The sequence below is a fragment of the Sitodiplosis mosellana genome, unplaced genomic scaffold (genome assembly GCF_009176505.1).
Source record: "Sitodiplosis mosellana isolate CC-2019 unplaced genomic scaffold, AAFC_SMos_1.0 Smas_scaffold_1, whole genome shotgun sequence".
NCBI lineage: Eukaryota > Metazoa > Arthropoda > Insecta > Diptera > Cecidomyiidae > Sitodiplosis > Sitodiplosis mosellana.
In genome coordinates this window covers 20952444-20972780 of record NW_022595244.1, presented here as the reverse complement: position 1 = coordinate 20972780, position 20337 = coordinate 20952444, and the positions used below count along the sequence as shown (strand labels likewise).

General features: G+C 36.0%; 2 protein-coding genes and 1 long non-coding RNA gene across 26 annotated transcripts in view; 1 reads left to right on the top strand and 2 right to left on the bottom strand.

Annotated features, from left to right (window-relative positions):
• Nucleotides 1–16070, bottom strand: part of LOC129568522 (ankyrin-3-like) — a 29692-nt gene extending 13622 nt beyond the window's left edge. For 2 of the 24 annotated variants that reach the window (XM_055446523.1, XM_055446513.1), the window contains exons 1-12: nucleotides 15417–15861; nucleotides 14645–14895; nucleotides 6943–7044; nucleotides 6372–6824; nucleotides 5508–6272; nucleotides 5151–5354; nucleotides 4228–4383; nucleotides 3555–4142; nucleotides 3012–3466; nucleotides 2590–2664; nucleotides 2176–2501; nucleotides 1889–2100 (exon numbers count right to left, since the gene is read on the bottom strand). In XM_055446523.1, coding sequence (XP_055302498.1) covers nucleotides 1889–2100; nucleotides 2176–2501; nucleotides 2590–2664; nucleotides 3012–3466; nucleotides 3555–4142; nucleotides 4228–4383; nucleotides 5151–5354; nucleotides 5508–6272; nucleotides 6372–6824; nucleotides 6943–7044; nucleotides 14645–14689 — 3381 coding nt within the window. In that variant the 5' untranslated portion in view covers nucleotides 14690–14895; nucleotides 15417–15861. Of the gene's footprint in view, nucleotides 1–1704; nucleotides 2101–2175; nucleotides 2502–2589; nucleotides 2665–3011; nucleotides 3467–3554; nucleotides 4143–4227; nucleotides 4384–4740; nucleotides 5355–5507; nucleotides 6273–6371; nucleotides 6825–6942; nucleotides 7045–10398; nucleotides 14896–15347 lie in introns of those variants that run through there. The other 22 variants (XM_055446551.1, XM_055446531.1, XM_055446590.1 and 19 more) reach the window with 21 other exon arrangements.
• LOC129568615 (uncharacterized) lies at nucleotides 990–1534 on the top strand. Its single transcript, XR_008687970.1, has 3 exons — nucleotides 990–1130; nucleotides 1200–1346; nucleotides 1412–1534. It is a non-coding gene; the product is annotated as an uncharacterized LOC129568615 (long non-coding RNA).
• A 3176-nt stretch (nucleotides 16071–19246) lies between the features above and the next one.
• Nucleotides 19247–20100, bottom strand: LOC129565232 (cytochrome c oxidase subunit 5A, mitochondrial). Its single transcript, XM_055439836.1, has 2 exons — nucleotides 19971–20100; nucleotides 19247–19841 (listed from the first exon to the last, which is right to left on the bottom strand). The coding sequence occupies exon 2, from the start codon at nucleotides 19826–19828 to the stop codon at nucleotides 19373–19375; it is 456 nt and encodes a 151-aa protein (XP_055295811.1). The 5' UTR covers nucleotides 19829–19841; nucleotides 19971–20100; the 3' UTR covers nucleotides 19247–19372.
• Nucleotides 20101–20337: the final 237 nt, after the last annotated feature.

Genomic DNA, 20337 nt, shown 5'->3' with positions numbered 1-20337 from the left:
GTACCACATGTAAATTGCTAATTCTAATTGTTGTAAATAAAAAGTGACTAGATCGTAGGGTTTGGCGATAATGGTATTTGTAAAAAAAAAATGTGTTTTTGCTCTTCCTGATTTAATGGACGATTTTGAATCATTGCCTTGATCATAAATGAATTGTTATTGTACTGAAGGTACGCCTTTTCAATTTGCAAAGAAAAGAAAGCATTAGTTACCGTTGAACTTAGACGCTCGATTGTTTTTTTTTTGGATCGAAAATGTTAGAAAATCAAAAAAAATCTCACGTCTAATTTCGGCGGCATCTATTTGAAAATGAAACTGAAAGTGTGAGAATGAAATGAAATGAAATATTGTCCCGGAACCCAAGAGTTTGAAAGCATAAGTGAGAAGCAGGTTTTCTGTTTTCTGAATCGATGTTGAATCGTTTGTTTGTGTGTGTGTGTGTCACCGCATCGCATTGAAAATCGTGCTTTTTTCTGTAACTGTAATTTGATTTGTTTACCAAAGAATGAAACATCAACGGTTGCATTTGACGTTGAGCATTTCAACACCGAACAAATTGGTACGAATCAATCCGTACAAAAACAATGGCAACGGGCAACACTGCGACTACTCAAACTGTCAAGTGTTGAGACAGAGAGCGAGCTCGTATTACACACACTTACACATGCACACGTGCTTGTTCTGGTGAGGTTATTTTTGTGTACATTTAACTGTTGGTATTTTCTTCAAATTATGCTGACATGTGCTAAACTAAAGACAGACGATGATAGACATAGTTATCAACAATCAACAATTTTATTGGCTTGTTCTCATTCAAATCATTTTTGTTTTTTTTTTTCTTTTCAGATTTTAAAACAATGAAATGAAGAGAATGAAAGAAAGAGAAAAAACTACAACAAGGATATGCTGATCCATTCAGATAGGTTGCTTTTATTTTGTTTTGGTTCGAAAAGAATCGATTCTTTGTGTGGTTTTCTTATTTTTTTCAGATTAACGGTATCGCAAAATTTTAGTTTGCACATGATACATTCGAGGAGAGGAAGTCGAAGCACACTGTACCAAATGTGGAATCAATAGAAAACACAACAAAACTTGATCATTCCAGCACTTGCCTCAAACCATTGTTTTACGTATGTTTTGATTGATATTTCTAATGTGTGCCATAAATAATAATATTTTATTTCCTTTCCAACTCATAGACTTGAAACGTTTCTCCGTAACAACGTTGGACAAATTGACAAATATTATCGAGTTTTCAACAAATGCGGCTGGATTGGATATGACGCCATATGCAGTTCACTCTAAGACAGTGAAATACTCGTTGTATGACGTTGTCCATCACAAAGGTAAGTGTATGAAAATGTTTTGAATATTTAAATACAAAAATGATGGATTCTTCCATTATTCGTAGGAGCAACTACCGTTACTGGCCATTATTATAGCGACTGTAAACAACAGACGTCACAGCGATGGTACCGTTTTAACGACGAGAAGTAAGAATCAATTCCACCGCATACATTCTTTTCTTTGAACATGTCGCAGGTTAAATGAGAAAAAAGAGTTGCAAATCTAATTGAAACTAAAATTCAACCGCAGTGTTGAACAAGAACAGAAGAAAGAGAAAAAAAATCAAACCGAGCTGCTGAATATCCGCGCACAATACTCATCGCATTCAATTCATCAAAAGAAAATTGTGCAAATCTAAATTAAGTTTTTTTTTTTTTTAATTTGAATAAAACCAACACCAAATGAATGAAACCAACAGCAAATGACTCGAATCAACATCTCAGAAAATGAGAAAAAATTTCTTCTTTTTTGGTACATGATTGACGCTGATTTTTCGTAAATTTTCAGGTGCAACACCTTTACGCGGTTTGAAAAGATTTACCTGTAGGCCGACTTTGATTTTTTTGGTGAGTGCACCTTGTGGGAACACGGCTTGTACTTGTGGCACCACCGTACTCGATACAACACCTCCCTCGGGGCCAATAGCATGTAATTCTTGACGAATACGCGATACAACAGCGAAATATTGTGGGAAATCATAGGTGACAAAGCGGCAGATGCGTCCACCAGACGATTCATCCATTTGATTTATATCTATTGAAATCGGAATAAGAAAATTACTATATCCATTCTTCTTCTGTTCAATTCGGATTCGGTCACAATTCATACCTCCTGGTTCAAAATATTCGGTAAGCGTGTCGTGAATGATTTCGTCGCTGTTTTCAACTTGATGCTCACGCCAGGTTTCCCCATTGTCTGAGCGCAGAATCACAATTTCACGCTCTTTCCCACGTAGTGATGCAAAATGCGGCACTTCCATGATAACCGGTCCAATAAATTTGGCTGCAACTGGCCCTAATTCGAGTACTCGACTGGCCAGTGCTTCGCCTTCCATTAGCTGCGGCGGGTGCAACGTTCGTTGTGGCTTCACATAACGACACGTTATACGGGTAGGTTGCGCAGCCGAACGAGGAGGTACGATAATGCGGATGCCACTGTAAAATATAAAAAATTTAGAGGAATTTTAACGTTTCATAGAAAAAAGTATATGTGATTGGCCATTTATTTAGCGTTCTTTATTACCTGTGTCGGCATCCTCGCATCGCTCCTCCGCGTGCGTCGACCAAAAAGGATACCAAAAAGCTAAAAGAAAGTTCGCTATATAATAATATTCAGGTCACATAACAGTGAAGGACAGATAGACACATAAAAAGATACATGCGAAAAAAAGAATGAAAGCGAGTAGAAAAAAAGAACGGGAACAAAAAATCGTTACACAACAATTTTGAAGTGAAAATATGTGTGTGTGTGTTCGAGAAAACTTTGCGACTTACTTCTTCCAGTGTAGTTTTCTGTTTGTTCCACAGAGTGTAGGCAAATTTTATTTAGAGATAGAAATGGTCGGTGTTTGTTAGTGATTAGTTATTGAAAGTGAAGCATGAACAGTTTGAAATTCATTTTTGTGGTTTTGTTAGTAACTATGTTAAAAATGAATTGCAACTTACCCGATTTGCTCGGGATGTCTTTCGATTTTAATGTTGTCAATGGCATATTTTCCATCGAGAACAGCGTGTGTTTGAGTGACGTTCTGTGGTGTAATGCTATCTTCATGCTGTGATAAATTCATGTTGCCTGAATCGGTCGAAGCAGCCATTCGATTGGAATCGATGCGTTCGTCACGCGTAACATCAATGGGCAATGAATCGTCTCCCAACGATTTCATTTCATCCACGGTTAGATACCGATATGGATGATCCGTGTTAGCATCGTCACCACCTTCTTCTTCCGAATCAGACATGAAGGTTTCGTGCATTGCCTCTGGAGCAACAACCTTATACTTCTCACCTTCATTGACCGACGTTTGCATTTGATCTTTTGGTGATTGTGTTACATTTTTCAGTGATTCAACAACACTAATGTAACCCAATTTTTGCGAAATAAACAACGGTGTTTGCCCTTGCTGTGAACCGAAACATAAACATAATCAATAGAAGTTGCCATAAGCTGAAAACAGCGATATAATTTCAATTGGAATTTGTTCAACTCACCGATGTAACAGCATCTGGGTTTGCTTTGTGTTCTAGCAACACGTTGACAATATGCAAATGACCTTGCTGAGCTGCTTGATGCAATGGAGTGTAACCAATTGCAGTGTCTGAATTCACATTGGCTCCATTTTGCAATAAAAAGCGAACCATATTCAATTGGCCAAAGTGCGAAGCCATATGCAATGGAGTATAGTTTTGTTTGGTTTTCGTATTGACATTGGCGCCATGATCAACAAGAATTTGTGCAACATTCGAGCGATCTTCTTGTGCGCACAGATGCAATGGTGTCAAACCGTTCTTAGCTTGATGATTTGGATTGGCTTTGTGTTCGAGCAGCAAATTTGACATTTCAACGTGCCCTTCTTGGCTGCTCAAATGCAATGGAGTGAAACCAGCACGGCTTTCGCTGTCAGCCTGAGCACCAAATTCCAATAAAGTGGTTGCAATGTCCATTTGATTCTTGCGGGCCGCAATATGCAATGGAGTATGTCCATTTTTAGCAGTTGCATGAGGGCTTGCTCCTTTGTTCAACAAAAGCAATGCAACATTTTGGTGATCATAGTGACTAGCGACATGAAGTGGTGTGACCTTTAAATTTGGAAAAAAGAAAGAATAAGCCATTAGTAAGCAAATTCGAACATTTTCCCCCCAAATTCAAGCAAATAAAACTTACTCCATTCTTTCCTTGCGCGTCAACTGGAGCCCCCTTTTGCAATAATAGTTCAGCCACTTTCATGTGGCCGTATTTAGCGGCCAAATGCAAGGGTTGGAATCCCTTCTTGGTGCTGGCTTCGAGCGATGCTCCATTTTCAATCAGAACGGCTGCCACCTGGGGAAATATGTTAATATTTGGTTTGATGTTAGTTTGTAAAACAGACAACAAAAAAAACGAATTGTTAGCTAATTATATCAGTTGTTATTGGATTCACATCAACAAAAAGAAAACGATAAAAAATCAAAATAATGGTTAAGGTATTCAAAAAAAAAAGCGTCTATCAAATAGTATGTATTGGAATTTATGGACATGTGTAACATGACTAGAATGAAGAAGTCTCTTTGTTTGGAATGGAAATGACAGTGTTTCAAACGTATGTGCATTTTTTTTTTTACAATTTACTACTGTGAAAATTATCGAAAACTTCTAGGCTAGAACAAAATTTGACGAAAAAAATAAATGAAAAATGTCTTTCATCTCCAGATTTTGTAATTTATTAATCAGAATAATAATTACAAAATATGACATTTTAAACACTCCGATAAACTTTACAACCTGTGTGTGCGTACAAATATAACGTAACAAACGTAAATAAATGTCTGCTTTCGGTTATCATAATAACAAAAAATTTAATGTGAATGAATCATCATCGTAACCGTAAACATGAAAGAAATCGTAAATAAAAAATAACCAGAGACATACATACATAAAAGCTACAACTAGAAAGAACTCTAAACGACTTTATCGACTTATTGCCTTCGCTTTGTATTTTTAAAAGAAAATAATCAAATAAAGAACTCTTTGTGTCGAATCCAAAACAATTGCATCGAATAAATGGTATCAATGTGATCCATTATCTTTTTTGCAATGAGATTGCTCACCTCGTCCTGGCCTTCCTTCGATGCAATATGCAGAGCAGTATACATATCCTTTGTGGTGGCATCAACTTGAGCACCGTGTTGCAATAAAAGCATAACAATGTCAACGTTGCCCAAGCGAGATGCAATATGCAAGGCAGTTTGTTGCTCACGCGCACGGGCATCAACCTGAGCACCATTTCTCAAAAGAATTCGAATAATATCGGTCTGTGAATTGAAGGAAAGAAAACGAGAATAAAGGAATCTTGGTAAAGTAAAATCGACAAAAAAAAAATGAACAGGGAGTGAATAAACATCAAATTATACACGTAGGTTTATTACTGAACGAACAGTTTTGGATCAGTTCACTCTAATATTTACCTGATTGGCACGACAAGCCAAATGTAATGGTGTTTCGCCGCGAACGGTCGGAACGTCTGGGCTGGCCTCATGTTGCAGCAAATATATAACAATATTCATGCATCCCATGAAACTAGCAACATGTAACGGTGTCAAACCACTTTCAGTGGTTGCGCTAATGCTAGCACCATGTTTCAGCAATAACTCAACGACCTTTATGCGATTTTTTTTACACGCAATATGCAATGGTGTGAATCCATTGAGTGCACGTGCATTTGCGTCAGCGTTTCGATCCAACAATAGCTTAGCGACACGAACATGACCGCAGTGAGATGCAACGTGAAGTGCAGTTAAATAATCAACAGTAACCTCATCGACTGGGGCGCGATGATACAAAAGGATGCGAGCAGCGTCAACGTGTTCGCCCTGGGCAGCCATATGCAATGGAGCCAAGCCGTTTTTTGTTTTTGCGCTAATTGGTGCACCACGTTCCAATAGCATATCAACAACTTGTTCATGTCCTGAGCGGCTGGCACAATGCAATGGAGTGAGTCCGTCTCTGGTTTTGCTTTCGATATTTGCACCCTTCTCCAATAGCAACGCCACCATATTCGCTTTGCCCCATTTGCAGCTCACATGCAATGGCGTAATATTATGCTTGGCCGGGAAATTGACGTCAGCATCTTTTGAAACGAGCAAGTTGGCAATCGCTTCATTTCCATAATGACTTGCAATATGTAGTGGTGTGAATCCAGATTTAGATGTGACATCAGGATTATGATCATTCTAAAATAGACACACATAGATACAAGCATATTTTTGTGGATCATTTCATAAATCTAATTGAACGAAATTATTTGAATGATATAACCATGTAGAGCTTACCTCGAGTAAAAGCGTCGCAGCGCGTACGTCATCCTTTTTTGCGGCGATGTGTAAGGCTGGTAATCGAACTTTGCCACGGGTGTCACTTTCTAACAAAACGGCGACGACTTTATCGTGCCCTTGTTGCATTGCCACTAGCAATGGTGTGAAACCATCTTCGGTGGCTAAACTTTGATTGGCGCCATTTGCAAGTAACAGTTTTACTACGGAGTCGTGATTTTCTTGTGCAGCCATGTACAAGGGTGAGAATCCATTTTGTGATTGTGCATTAACTGATGCATTATATTGCAGTAAAAGTTTAACGACTTCTTCTTGGCCAGCTAATGATGCTATGTGTAGGGCTGTGTTGCCCTTTTTAGTTGCATTGTCAACGGACGCACCACGCTTCAGTAGCTCGGACACTATGTGCACGTGTCCGTCTTTGCTCGCCAGATGCAACGCATTCAAGCCATTCTAAAATTAAATACAGCAACATAATTTATACACACGTATGTCAGAGCGTTGAATTTAATTCTCTCATTTTCGATACGTCGTGAAAATGAGCGAAAATAATAAGTGACTCAATACTCACAGCATTGCATGTGTTTATATCAATATTATTTTTGAGATGCTCAAGCACTTTATCGAGATTTCCGGCTCGTGCGGCACGCAGGAATGATGTGTTTCCATCCGACTGAAAATAAAAATTGAACAAATTGAAATTGAGAGTGTTTTGAATGGTTTTTTTTTTATTAAATCAAAGTTTCCTCTTTGAACATGCTAAACGCCTGCAGGCGTTTCATTTAAGTAAGTAAGTATTGAACTAACACAAAAATGATCAACACGACTTTAAACTTCTTGCCACAATTATTTGTTAACAGAAAATCAGGAAATAACTTTCGTTCAATAGAACAATTCCACGCAATGCGAAGGCGCAAGCCTACAAAATTATTTTTGGCATTACCCAGCACATTCCGCAGCAATTTTTATTTTAACTTGTTGAATTTGTTTAGTTACTCTCATCATGCAGTGTACAGAAATAAAGCAGAAACGGTGAAAATGATTCTGCGTAACAAAGTAAAATAATTGATTTGTATTTACGTAGCATCTTTGACACGCAAAACAATCTGCCTATTGAAATATAGGTGTTGGAAAGTGTATTAAATAAAAAAGGGGCACCCAAAGTATAAACTAATACAGAAATTAACAATTCGCTTCGAAGCAATGCTTCAAACGGAAGTATGTACTGCGTGTAATTGCGGCAACACAATGCCATTGTTCAATTTGATCGTTGACTACCACATATATAAAATTCATAACTAAACCAAACCAAACCAAACATAGTACGAATATAATTTTTTTTATTTTGTGGGTTCCATTGTGACTTGTTTCTCTCCAAATTAATGTTGAATTGTGGAATCTTGTGTGACGGCACACTGAACTAAATGGGAAGTAATAATTTACTTGTCTGCTCATACTCATATCAAACAATGATTAAATAGATTGCGAGCAAAAAACATTCTGATACGGTTCTTTGAGATTTGAAGAAAAAAGAACTAATCGCATATTGCTGAAATTCATCTTAAAAGAATTTGATGCGGAAGTGTTTTTTTGCCTCTAGAAATCTATACCGACAAAAACACACAGCGATTGCGTAAATTCTTGCCAAAAAAAGAAAACGGTGTTCAAAACAAAGCCGTACACCGAACAGAGATAGAACGTAAACAATGTAGCGTGACATTTGGCCATTTTTCAGCGTATTCGCAATGTTGGAGTCGAAATAAATAGGGGAATTGGTGAGAATAAACAGCACATAAATGGAAAATAAATCACTTGCTCCGAAATATAGAGCATGAAGAATAGTCAAGGATAAAACTATATCATGTGTATGATATAACTGTTTGGAGTTCATATGATACGATGGCAGCGGCAAAGCAACGCGGGCGTATCCGTTTTCTGCATGTGTTCAAAAATAAACTCACTCATTAGCGAAGCAATCAACAAATATCCCGACACGTCATTCACACACATACACATGCTGCCGCGGCACAATCCTGAATTCACGCCAAAAAAAAAAAACACTCTCGCCGAATGTCTGCTCCGGTTAAATATAGTTAGAAATGTTTGGTTTTGTTCACTCAACACCACACCCTGTGCAATGTGCACGGATGAATACACATTCATATCTGTTTATAAGTATACCGAAATATATGCAACGCGCTTCACTTCATATGATGGCATACAAAAAATGTTGCTACAAAATTGTTGATTTCTACTCTCTGGCCATTAGGTGACATTTTTAAAACGCGACCAAAATAAAATAAAAAATCAACTCAACTTTTTTCTGTTTGCATCATAAAACGAAGACTGAACGCTACAGATGTACTCGACTAATTCATATGACACCGATCGGATCAACGACGAATTGAGTGAAATAAAGTATTAAAAAAAATTGATCTTGATTAGAACTTAAATTCCATTAAAGCGAATGTGATGTGTGCAATGTGTTGATGTGACTATATTTGACGAACCGAAAAAAAGAAGATAGATTTAAAGCGAAAATAGTCACTCCAAATGGTCGTTATTTGCAGATGCTGAAATATATCTTCAACTCAATGATTTACCATAAGATTTGGGTGTAATTTTATTTGCATTTACACGAGATGCATCTGGAAGCATAAATGGCAATAACACATACGCATGTATGTGTACTTAAATGACTTTTCTCCGCTAAAATCATTTCATCTCGACGCGAAAAACATTAATAAGGGTTCCAACGAATTTTTATTGTTTATTTATGTTACGCTGAAAACCACCCTCATAAATGTTCGCCATCACAGTGCATATAGGGTTGTGCACTTTGTTTTCGGTCATGCATCGATCAACTACATGTCATTTAACATCGAACCCCAATTTTATTTCGACAAAACTCAACAACTAATTAATATAATACACGATTTTCGGGTGAATGTAGAACAGTGGCGAGCCAGACATCCTGGCAACACACAACGTTACTGCCGTACATGAAGTATATCACGTCATAGGGAAACGTCGTCGTGCTGTTATGTATTAATGAACAGAATTCCAAATATTCCAAACGAGACCATAACAAAAAGACAAATAAACCCCTCATGTGATTTTTGGGTGCGGTATGCGCATGCTTTACAATTGCTAGAAAAATTCTAGCAGTGTTTTGATTGTGTTGTGCACTTGTTACCACATCAATATCCGACTCCCCAATGCACAATACACACACCCGGCACGCACAGCCCTTTTCCATAATTTCAACTTTGGTATTACTCGGAACATTCGCTATTCGAAACCGGTTCCCATACAAATAGTTGATATTACGGAAGAGGGCAATTGGTGAAACTGTCGAATCACTTGTTGTAGTGTGCGTGCGCGAGTATATCCTCATAGGCCAATTTGAAGAACTTGTCATATAGGTTTTTTTTTATCCAATTGTGATGTCATCATTTTGCCTTTTCCGTACAAGAAAAATGGCTATTTTCCAATTTAAATGGAATTTTTTGGGCAATTGGCACGCCATTACAGAATTGACGCGTTTGAACAATTTTTTCGTGGGGTACTTGGCAAAAAAGTATTAAAGCTAGACAGAGTTTTTTTTTCTTCTTTTGGTCGAGCCACCGCCATATTTGATAGCGTTTCCTTATCTGCCCTATTGCTATGAAATTATCGATCGAATTGCGGCAAATGAAATTTTTTTTCAACATTCAGTCGATTTTCGTCCGAATGTATTAACCTTGATATTATAATTATTTCGTCATTTCCATAATAAAAATAGACATTGCTTTGAAAATAACAAGAGATTTCATAGGTTTTCCCTTTGCTAGAAGCTCATTATGAAATAATCGATAATTTTCTGTGAGTGAAAAACAAGATGGTGGGCGATGTCTGTGAAGGGTAAGAAAATTCTGTCGAATTTTCTCACCAATAGTCAACTGAAAATCTTAATTTTTTCACGAATGAAATAAAAATACAAATAAAAAATATTGAATGATAAAATAAAGAAGAAAAATTGCTTTACCTGAATTCCATTTTCGGTGACCATCTCAAGGTCGTATTCCTATTCTTTTCTTGTTACAACAAATATGTCTGCACTTCAATCGAAAATTATTATTTTTTCTCGATTTATTTTCGCGATAATTTTAGCTAATTTCAGCAAATTTTTTAAAAGCGAAGAAAAAAAATGATGAATTCGGTTACATTTTCTTATTTGGAAAAAACACACTAAAATTTAAATAAGCTATAATTCTATTTGTCGAATGATCTATTCAGCACAGTTATGAAGCAATGTTAGACTAGAATTTTCTTGTGGTGAAAAGCTATAAATTGTTCCCGTTATTTTGTTTGGAACCATTCAGTTTAAGGATTCGTCGAAGACTGAAGCGAACTATACAGAAAGTGGATAGTTTCACCATCATTTATGGGTGTATTTCGTAAGGGGTAGTTTTTGGCATGTACGTATACATGGTGATCTCATCATAATGCATACCGTCCATGGTATTAGTGCTAGAATGGTTCGGCGCCGTCGCAATGAATGCCGTCATCGTTGTTAATAGCGATGTGTAAAGGTCAGAGCGAGCGAGAGAATGTCGCGTGACAGTGAAACAAACGCCGATGTTTGTAAATAGAGAGATGATTATGGAGCCGCTTTGCGGCTTTTTCTCTTGCGTGTATACTGTGTTTGTGTATAGCTGGGGATATGCATGTATATGCGAAAGTTGCACACGAAACCCGTTCCACTGCTGTGCTATAGGTTAACCGAAATGACATTGCGAATTGATAAAAGCATGCGATACTTCTATATGCTTTTCTTCGCAATTCTATATTTTGTTGTTTTATTCTCTTTCATTTTGGTGGAATAATGCCGATACATTTTATCATTTAAAAGGCTTCTTCTTACAAGTAATGCCAATAGGTTGCATCGTATTATGTTTTAATCTCTTGAGCTGTCGCTTTTTTCATTTTATTCATTTGCCGTAGATTGTACGGTCGGCTTTTGTAATGCAAAATGCCGCGTCTGCGTTACATTCAATGGAAAAATGACTTTCTATTGGGATCATTAACTTTTTCCATGCAAAAAATATGTTTATACAGACGGCTGAATGCATTGCGGGGCTGTATGCATCTGTGTGCATAAATTGAAAATTCAGTGCCACAATGAACGTTTTTGTTTCGTCGACTACATAATAATTGCTAGCGAAATGGAATGCGGCAGTTCAAAAGTGTTTTGAACCCAGAGCCATACAAAAGATTTGTATCTTCTTCACTAGCCGTTGTAGTTATTATTTTATGGTGAATACTCATATTTGCTTGCTACTCACTTTTGTTTGCTCAATGCGATCTTTCGATTCGTGGTAATGAATTCCAACATCGTTAGAATTTCGTTTGTTACATAATACGCAGCTTATAACAACCAATGTGTGGCGAATGAAAACAAAAAACCTTGAAACAATGGAAATAGACAAATAATCACAATGTGTGTGAGTGTAATATGTATACATACACGCCATGACTGTGCTTGTATGTCCATCGATGTGGACGCGTATGTGTGAACGTGACTAAAATTCTGTTGCTGTATTACATCATCATGGAAACAGCAACAGATGAAGAAAAAAAATCACGCATTGAGCAAGATACATACGATTTGATAGCAATTAAATATCGTAATTATTATGAGCAGGCCCAATTTAGAACAATTGAAAACGTGTATAGGCCCATTGACAAGTTGGTTCAAGACATTTTTTGGTATGGCTTTACCGCAGAGAAAAAACCGTTGCGGAAGTGTTTCGTTGGTTTGATCGCTTTTATTTGCTTCGGAAATACAACGAAACTGGTTTGTAATCCAACCGACTATGAATGATTGACGGTCGTGTTCAGTTGTAATTTGTCCGATCAATTTTCGACTGAAATCGAAGACTTTGATGCAATATAATTACTTCTGAACGCGATCGTTTTGAAAAAGAGTGAGAGAGAACGATAGAGAACCCAAAGAAACTTGATCATGTTCGATTTTATTGTGTAAGAATTGAAAGAAGCACTTGATAATTGAATCAAATAAAATTATCATGCATCCGAAAGTGGAATATCGCACAGTGTTATTATATTCGGATTCAGATTCAAAGTGCCTTCGATTTGTTCGTGCAGTATAACCGGCTCAAGAATCAAGTTGCGAAATGTGCGAGAATCAATTATCACATCGGCTGACTTCACCTGTATAATAATATTTCATTGGTTATTTTGGCAATGCTAATTTATGTTCATCACCTACACGTTTTAGCTGCACACCAAGGAAAAACAAGATATCCAGTCTGTTGCCTCTCGTTTTCGACTCTCGCAGAACTGGAATCTCATTTTTTTTTGCCGTGTGATTTTGACATTTGACGCATCGAAACCACATTCGTCACATAATCAGAATAAATGTGCAAATATTACCGCATAAAACGAATTTTCGGTTTGGTTTGTCTTTATCTTTGGATTTTGAATTGTTTTATAAGGCTCATTTCATTTTGCACATTTGAAATGGAAAAGTGGATTCCTCATTAAATACCCATTGAACCGTCGACGATTGTTTGAGCTATTGAAGTTTTCCTTTCATTCTTCTATTTGTTCACATTTTTTTACGATGGCATAGATAATACGTGCATTCACGATAAACGATGAGATCACCTAGCCTATATTGCCTTTGTCGGTTTGAAAACAAAAATACACATAAAATTCAACTGAATCGCCAATCTAGTTTGCATTGTACAATTGCAAATGATAGCAATTTATTAGATAGCCTTTAGATGAGGTATTTACATTCAATTAGTCGCATTTCCTTTCGAAAACGAAAGATCTAAAGAAGAAGATTGAAAATAAAGAAGATGAAGCTAACGAAAAGAAAAGAGCAATACGCATTGTATACCAATGTGATGCAAGAAATAGTGAACCGATTTATTGAGTTCAAGTCGTAAGTATGTTGATGCCAAAAAAAAACAACAAATAAGAAATCAAATGAAAATCAGATAGCAAAAGAGAGAAGAAGCACGAAAAACATGGCTTCTCTCAACCATAAAAGTAAAGAAAATGCCATTAAAAAAATTTAGTCTTAATCAAAACCACTATTGCATAAATGGAATTCGTGTACTTATTTTCAACTGATCGGTTTGCTTTCGATTGTATATATGGCGTGTGTATGGAACGTGTATCAGCTACGACAACAACGACGCTGCTGCTGCTGCTGTTGCTGTTGTCGTTGATATATTGACGTTGCTCTCGGTCGCAAAACCCAATGGAATGAAACATGTACAATGAGAGTATCCCATACTAAAGAGTGTTTGTGTTTTTTTGATGCCGATATTCGGAGCCTGTTTATTATGCCGTTAAATTCTATACTCAAGTACCAAAATTAGAAACCTATCTATTAGCTACTAGACACAGAACAATCTCTTCAGTTTTCATCGCATCATACATATATACGTATATATCGTTCACATATGACCAACTGTACTGAGCACAAATAAAAAGACATCACGCATTTTTCTAGTCATTTCTTGGAATTCACATATTTTCCAATTGTTCTTGAATTGGAGTAAATTAAATTTTACATTACATTAAACATTTGCATACCAATTATACCCGTTCGTTTATATTGGGTGAGTCATGCATTGCTTCAAAAATAAGAGGCGACCAATCAAATGAATGCCGATGACTAAAAATTCTATTCACACAACATTCATTGTTTTATAGCTCATTTAAATTCTAGTTAATGCAATTTGCTGGCCGGACTGTGTCCCATTTTTGACGTAATCTTTTAATTGTTGTGGGCTGTCTCTTTTTATCAACCCAGTAAATCTTCACGTATATTCAATTGATTTATAATCTTTTCAGTTCATATTTCTATATCAAATTGAAATGTCTTCGCAATGAATTATATTATAAATGTTCAACACTCTTAATCAGTTAACACATGATAACGGGTTACGTTATGATATAAATATAAGTATTAAGTATTGTATACACATCACGTCTTTGGGAAGAAAAAACAACAACTATGTATTCGATTTACGCAAAATCATTGTCGAATTGAATGGAAATAAAATGAAATGAAATGATATCAGAACACCAAGTAAACAACTTGAATAGTTTTCGAGAGTTAAAAATATTAGAGGAGAACACGAACACACAAAAACAAGATGCAACACACGTATGTGAATTATTTGTTAGACGTTCAATATTATTTTCGGGAGGGCATTGCATTATGGCCTGTTGAAATGGTATAAACTTACACCGAGAGTTTGAAGCGATGGAAATTTCTTTTTAACAACATTCATTTCCTATTTTTAGTTTAACTTTTTTTTTGGAACCGCACAAGAACCGCTTCTCTTCGAAATTTATGTATTTATGTGTTTTATTTTGGTGTTGCTCGCCTATAGAATTGAAATGCTTCTACCGTGTACTTTTATTTTATATTCTGGATTATTTAGGTATTTTGTGTTTGCTTTTGTGTCGAAATTTCACTTTGGTCGACTCATATATGCTAAACGACGAGGAAGGAAATAAAAAAAAACTCGTTTATTCCATGAAAACGGAAGAATCTCATAAGATCTTCCAAAATGAAAAACATATGGATGGAAATAAACAGCGTTGAGCCGTTTTAGAGTGCCCTATCAAGGAGCAGTTTTCGATTTAATTAGCTACTTTGTTGTGAGTTTTTAGATGTATCATTTCAACAAATACGAGCACAAGAAATCATTCAGACACCGGAGAGAAGATGAAAAAAAAAAAACGTTGTGCATTCTTAAAATATCATCGTCAGACATATACGCGCACTCTCAACTATCCCAATAGTTATTTCAATCATTTTTGTTTCGTTCTTATTCACTTCAATTCGTTTGTTTTGCCTTTTGTTCACATTGTATAATATGCCAAATAATTATTTGTTTTTTGAAACATTGAGAATGAAAAAAAAATGCAGCGAAAAAAACACACAATTATTTTCGGAACAGGCACATTTTTGCTTCGTAATAAGCTAATTTTGGTACACGAAATACTGCGTACTTATGGTCAATCGCGTATATTATACGACGACATGACACTAAGTTTGGTACTATTCTCAGTTCCTATATTGTTTGTGTCGCTATACAGTGTGTGATGTGTGTTGTTGTCTTTCACTTGCAAAAATGCCAATAAAATAACCAATTCATCCCACTTTATGTGCCAATCGACACGCCACTAAAACTGTAATTTCTCTTGTTTCATTATTAAATGAGCGTATTTCCAATGCTCATTTTACTTGGGCACTGTTCTATTTGATTCAATTATTACGCAACCAATCTATAATTAAACACAGCAATAATTACACTTTTAATAATAAGTCAGAAATTTACAACAAAAAAATGAGAACATAGATTCGTTCTGGAAAAAGAAAACTACACTCTTCACTTTTTTCTTTCTCTCTCGAGTTACAGTGGCCCGTAATTGCGTTACTAGTACAGAACGCAGAATGAATTTTAAAAAATTCTGTACAACGAAATGGAATTGAGTTGAACTTACATTCAAAGCACCACTGAGCACAACTACGGATCAATCGAGATTGAAGCGCTTACCTCTTCTGATGCTTAACCATACGGACGCGAACGCCGTACACATACCTACCGCGCTCTCGTCCACACACTCTGTCTGTCTGTCTCTCTCTCTCTCTCTCTCTCTCTCTCTCTCTCTCTCTCGCACCGCGTTCACGTCATTCACATTCACACACACGCTACTCACATACGTAGGCACGCTCATACACACATGCACAAACATATCGAACGGACGTTTCGTTCAGTTACGCATAAAAACAATCATTTATTATAGTTTTCCTTTGGGACCAGTAATTCAATGGAAACAAAAAAAAAAAACATTTCAGTAAAGAAAAAAAAAACACACACACTATATGTTCTTGTGTGTGTAACGACCATGTGTTAGTATGAATGTGCGTCGCATGGAAACGAAGCTTATTTGGCTCATTTCACGTGCCTGCTGCTTACATGTACAACGTACACAAACGTACCCGCTTTCATAGATGAAATCATATATGCCGCAAACATTTCGACAAATACCTTCGCCATTCGCATTGTTTTCTACGTCCAATGTTTTCTTGAATAGATGTTATATTAATGTTGATGAATTGTATTGAAGAAACATGAACAAAAAAGAAGCAACCAGCGGTGTGTTTGTAATTATAAGTGAATAGCAAAAATGGCACTTCTACTGCCTTTTTCTGGTTCTACACACTTTTTTGTTGGCTCGTTTTTGTTTGCGCTATTTGGTCATATTTTTTATTGCTTCGTTTTTCCACCATTCTTGCCGGCTGAATGCATTTTTCAATGATTCAGTTGAAATTCTTCACATGCTCTCTGCATTACTGTTTAATCGATCGTTTCCATAAACTTTCTATCAACATCAATTTGCTAATCTATTCTTGTCGGTGTATGGAATAATAATTTTCCAGATTTGATTTCACATTTCATTTTAATTTTACACGCTAACTTCTAAATATGTACGCATATGTACATCATATATGACATTCAAGTGAAATAAATAATATTCAACCGTCTCCATCTACACGATTCGATTGTACATTTTGATTTTAACCGTAGTTTCAGTTCGAAAAAATAAATAATGAATTCTGCCTATACTAGTTGTTCTCCCCAAAGATGTTTATAAATATGTATATTTCATTAATATAAAATATTCTTCCTTTGGATTTTCTTCATTTTATTTTATTCATATTGTTTCTTCTTGAAAAGAAACGAAGAAAATGAAATTTTTCAAGGAAGTGATTTCGTCCCTCAACAATAATTCCTATTTCAATTACATTTTCACAATGAATGTAGATATCAACATAAAAACCAAATACAGTTGACGGCCTGAGAGTGAAATAATAACCTACAAGAAGTATTTACAGAAGTATGGAATAGAAACAAAAAATGCGAATAAGTATATTGTAAATTTTCTGAGCGCAAAAACCAAACACACAAACGTCGTTCGTCACACAAATGTTGAGCGCAAAAACCAAACCTGCCTACTAGATTGGTCGATCCTAATAGGCAGGTTTGGTTTTTGCGCTCAGAAAATTTACAATATACTTATTCGCATTTTTTGTTTCTATTCTATACTTCTGTAAATACATCTTGTAGGTTATTATTTCACTCTCAGGCCGTCAGTTAATCATTCCCAACGATAACAATTCAAGGCGTAGTCAGGCCTATTAACACAAATCTATTGATTGTGAAACCACGTCAAACGAACTAGAAATTTTCAAAGTGAACTTAGGAATATCGTTGATTAATAGCCCAATTAAATGGGCTATCATATTTCTATAAGACGTTGATGCGACTCGAGATAGTTACTTAATCAATAATCGTACTCATCGCACAGTGATAATCATACGATATTCCAAATCTCATTAACTGGTTGAGAAATTTAAATTCCCCCATAAAACCCTTATTAGAAAAAAAGAACAAAAAAAACGCCCCAATTTCCCATTTGAAATTCAGCGGGTTGGCTGTATGACCCAAGCATGCTGCGTGTGTATGGGAGAACTTGTGTATGAATTCCAATGTCTTCTTCCATCCACATTTGAAACTGGGTCAAACAGTCATTTCGATGTCAGTTGCCTTTTCGTTTCGCATAGAAATTTTTGAAAATAGAACAACGCATGTTCCAAATGCACCATCGTGAATCGATGTGCATGGTGATGGAGATGTGGCGAAAAATAGGTCTTCTGCATTACATAATCGTGCAATTTTCACGATATGTTACTTACCGATTTTTGAACAACGGCGTCAACCATCCTGTAATCCTTTAAACTGATCAAGTGTTTAGTGTTATGAAAAAATTTCGATTTCACTAGAATGTTTCACACTTCATTAAATATCCAATAAGTTAAGTGAAATAAAGTTGTTTTTTTCTTCTTTTTTTCTCTTTCTCAACCCGAATTTCATGGGAACATCACAAAATCAGTAGAATATTTTAAAATAGTCTACATTGTAAAAGAAAGCTCGCGTTTTTTGCCTGCTTATTTATCGAAAACTTGGAATATGTTAACAGTGAAAAATTTATAGCAAGTAATTTTTTTTTGGTTGTGCAATCATTAAATTCTATGTAGAAGTTTTATTTTGTTTCCTTCAACACTTATTATAAATCACAATAAAAGTGGCACTCAATTTGCTGTTTCAAGCAATTAATTTATTGAATTTAAGCTAATATATTCAATTCTGATGTTTTTTTTTTCTCTGTCTGTTTAGTGCATCAGAACTGTTTTGTGTGTGAACACTACACGATCCAAAAAGGATTACGTCTGAACGATCAGCGAGGTTAAAATCGACTGACGAAAAGTTGGCCGCATTACGATTGCCCAGCTCCGAGTTCAGCATATTTTCCACTTTTTGTTTGTTGAAGAAGTAGTGCAAAGATGCACACAGTGAAGTGCATACTGCGGCAGTTATCCATTTATGCATGTTTGCACACAGTTATTCGCATGCCATGCGAAGCATCGCATGAAAGACTGGCGAAAATCTATTTTCCACTTCTGATCAATACATTAAATGAACTGTGAAAACGACATAAACCTTTAGCTATGGCATGTGTGCAGTCAACTCATGCATATTCGATATGATGCAGTTGTTCCATATCATGTTCATTGTTCATACTCTCATACAAAGAAGAATACATTGCAACTAATATGAATAAGTTTGAGTCTAAGCCATTTTTCCTTCAAAATGAATCGCATATGGATTAGTATCTCTGCCCATTTCCAAAAAGGTCAATGACACAATCAAAAGTCGGAAATACTCACAGTTTTTCAAGTAAGAAAAAAGAAATCCAAAACAAACATTTTTACATTTACTTGGATATCATTTATTGACTTTTTAATTCACCATTTAATACATTACTTTTTTTTTTTCTTCAAATGAAAAGAACAATTGGCTGCTAAGTGTAATTTAAACGAAAATTTCCTTACTGGTGTTTTAGTATTCGTGAGGGCGCTTCAAAGCCAATTCTGGTACACCGTATCCAAGTTCTTGTGGTGTGGAAATGCCTAATTCGTTCAAAGTTGGACGAATTTCTTGAACAACCCAATTCCAAGTTTGTTCATCGCCACCGCATCGATGATGTACACCTTCCAACCATCTAGTGGTCAATGCATAGTCATTGAGACGACGACATGCTTTCAATGCAGCAACAATAATTTTTGGATCAGGAATCAAATCCATACGAAGTAAATCGTTCATTGCCTTGCGAGTTTCCCAAGCGTCAATATCTTGACGATTGAAGTATGCCTCGTATTGAGCATCAAAGTTTGGATCATAGATATCGGGTGTTCCTGGGTGACAGAAACGTGCAGCCACTGCATTCACACCAGTGCGACCGAGAACGGCACTGTGTCCAACTTTTGACAATTGCGTAGCGACCAATCGGAACATTATTTCCTTCTTGCTGAAAAAAACACACGAAAACCCCAAATAAAATTATGAAATGATTTATGAAATTCATGTGATCAATTTCGATAAAACTCAGAAAAAAATTGAATAAAATTGAAGAATAATTGATTTTATCAGTACTTACTTTTCACACAAGCAAAAATGTATGGAAATGTTAGGTAATAGCTCACGGATGAAAAAAAAAATATGGTTTTTAGTAGAGTTAAATGACGTTTCGTCGAGTGGTCGTCTTAGTCTGTCAAATCCATGTGGTCGTAGTTACAACTAGCGCTCTATCCCCCCTATTTTTAAACCTAACGTATCGTATCGTTGAGTTGAATAAACAATGAAAACGAGAATCATATTCAATTTAATCAAGTGTACCGATCAAATAGAAAAAATGCATAAATCTTAGAATTTATCTTTAAATTGTTTTAAACATTTATATGTTTATTCAAACTGTTGAAATCATGAAAACATGCACGCCCTCCCCTGACCAATTGGCTATAAAC

Bases quoted from the DNA above. Each gene is read 5' to 3' on its own strand.
- LOC129565232 (XM_055439836.1), bottom strand. From the start codon at position 19,828: ATGTTCCGATTGGTCGCTACGCAATTGTCAAAAGTTGGACACAGTGCC.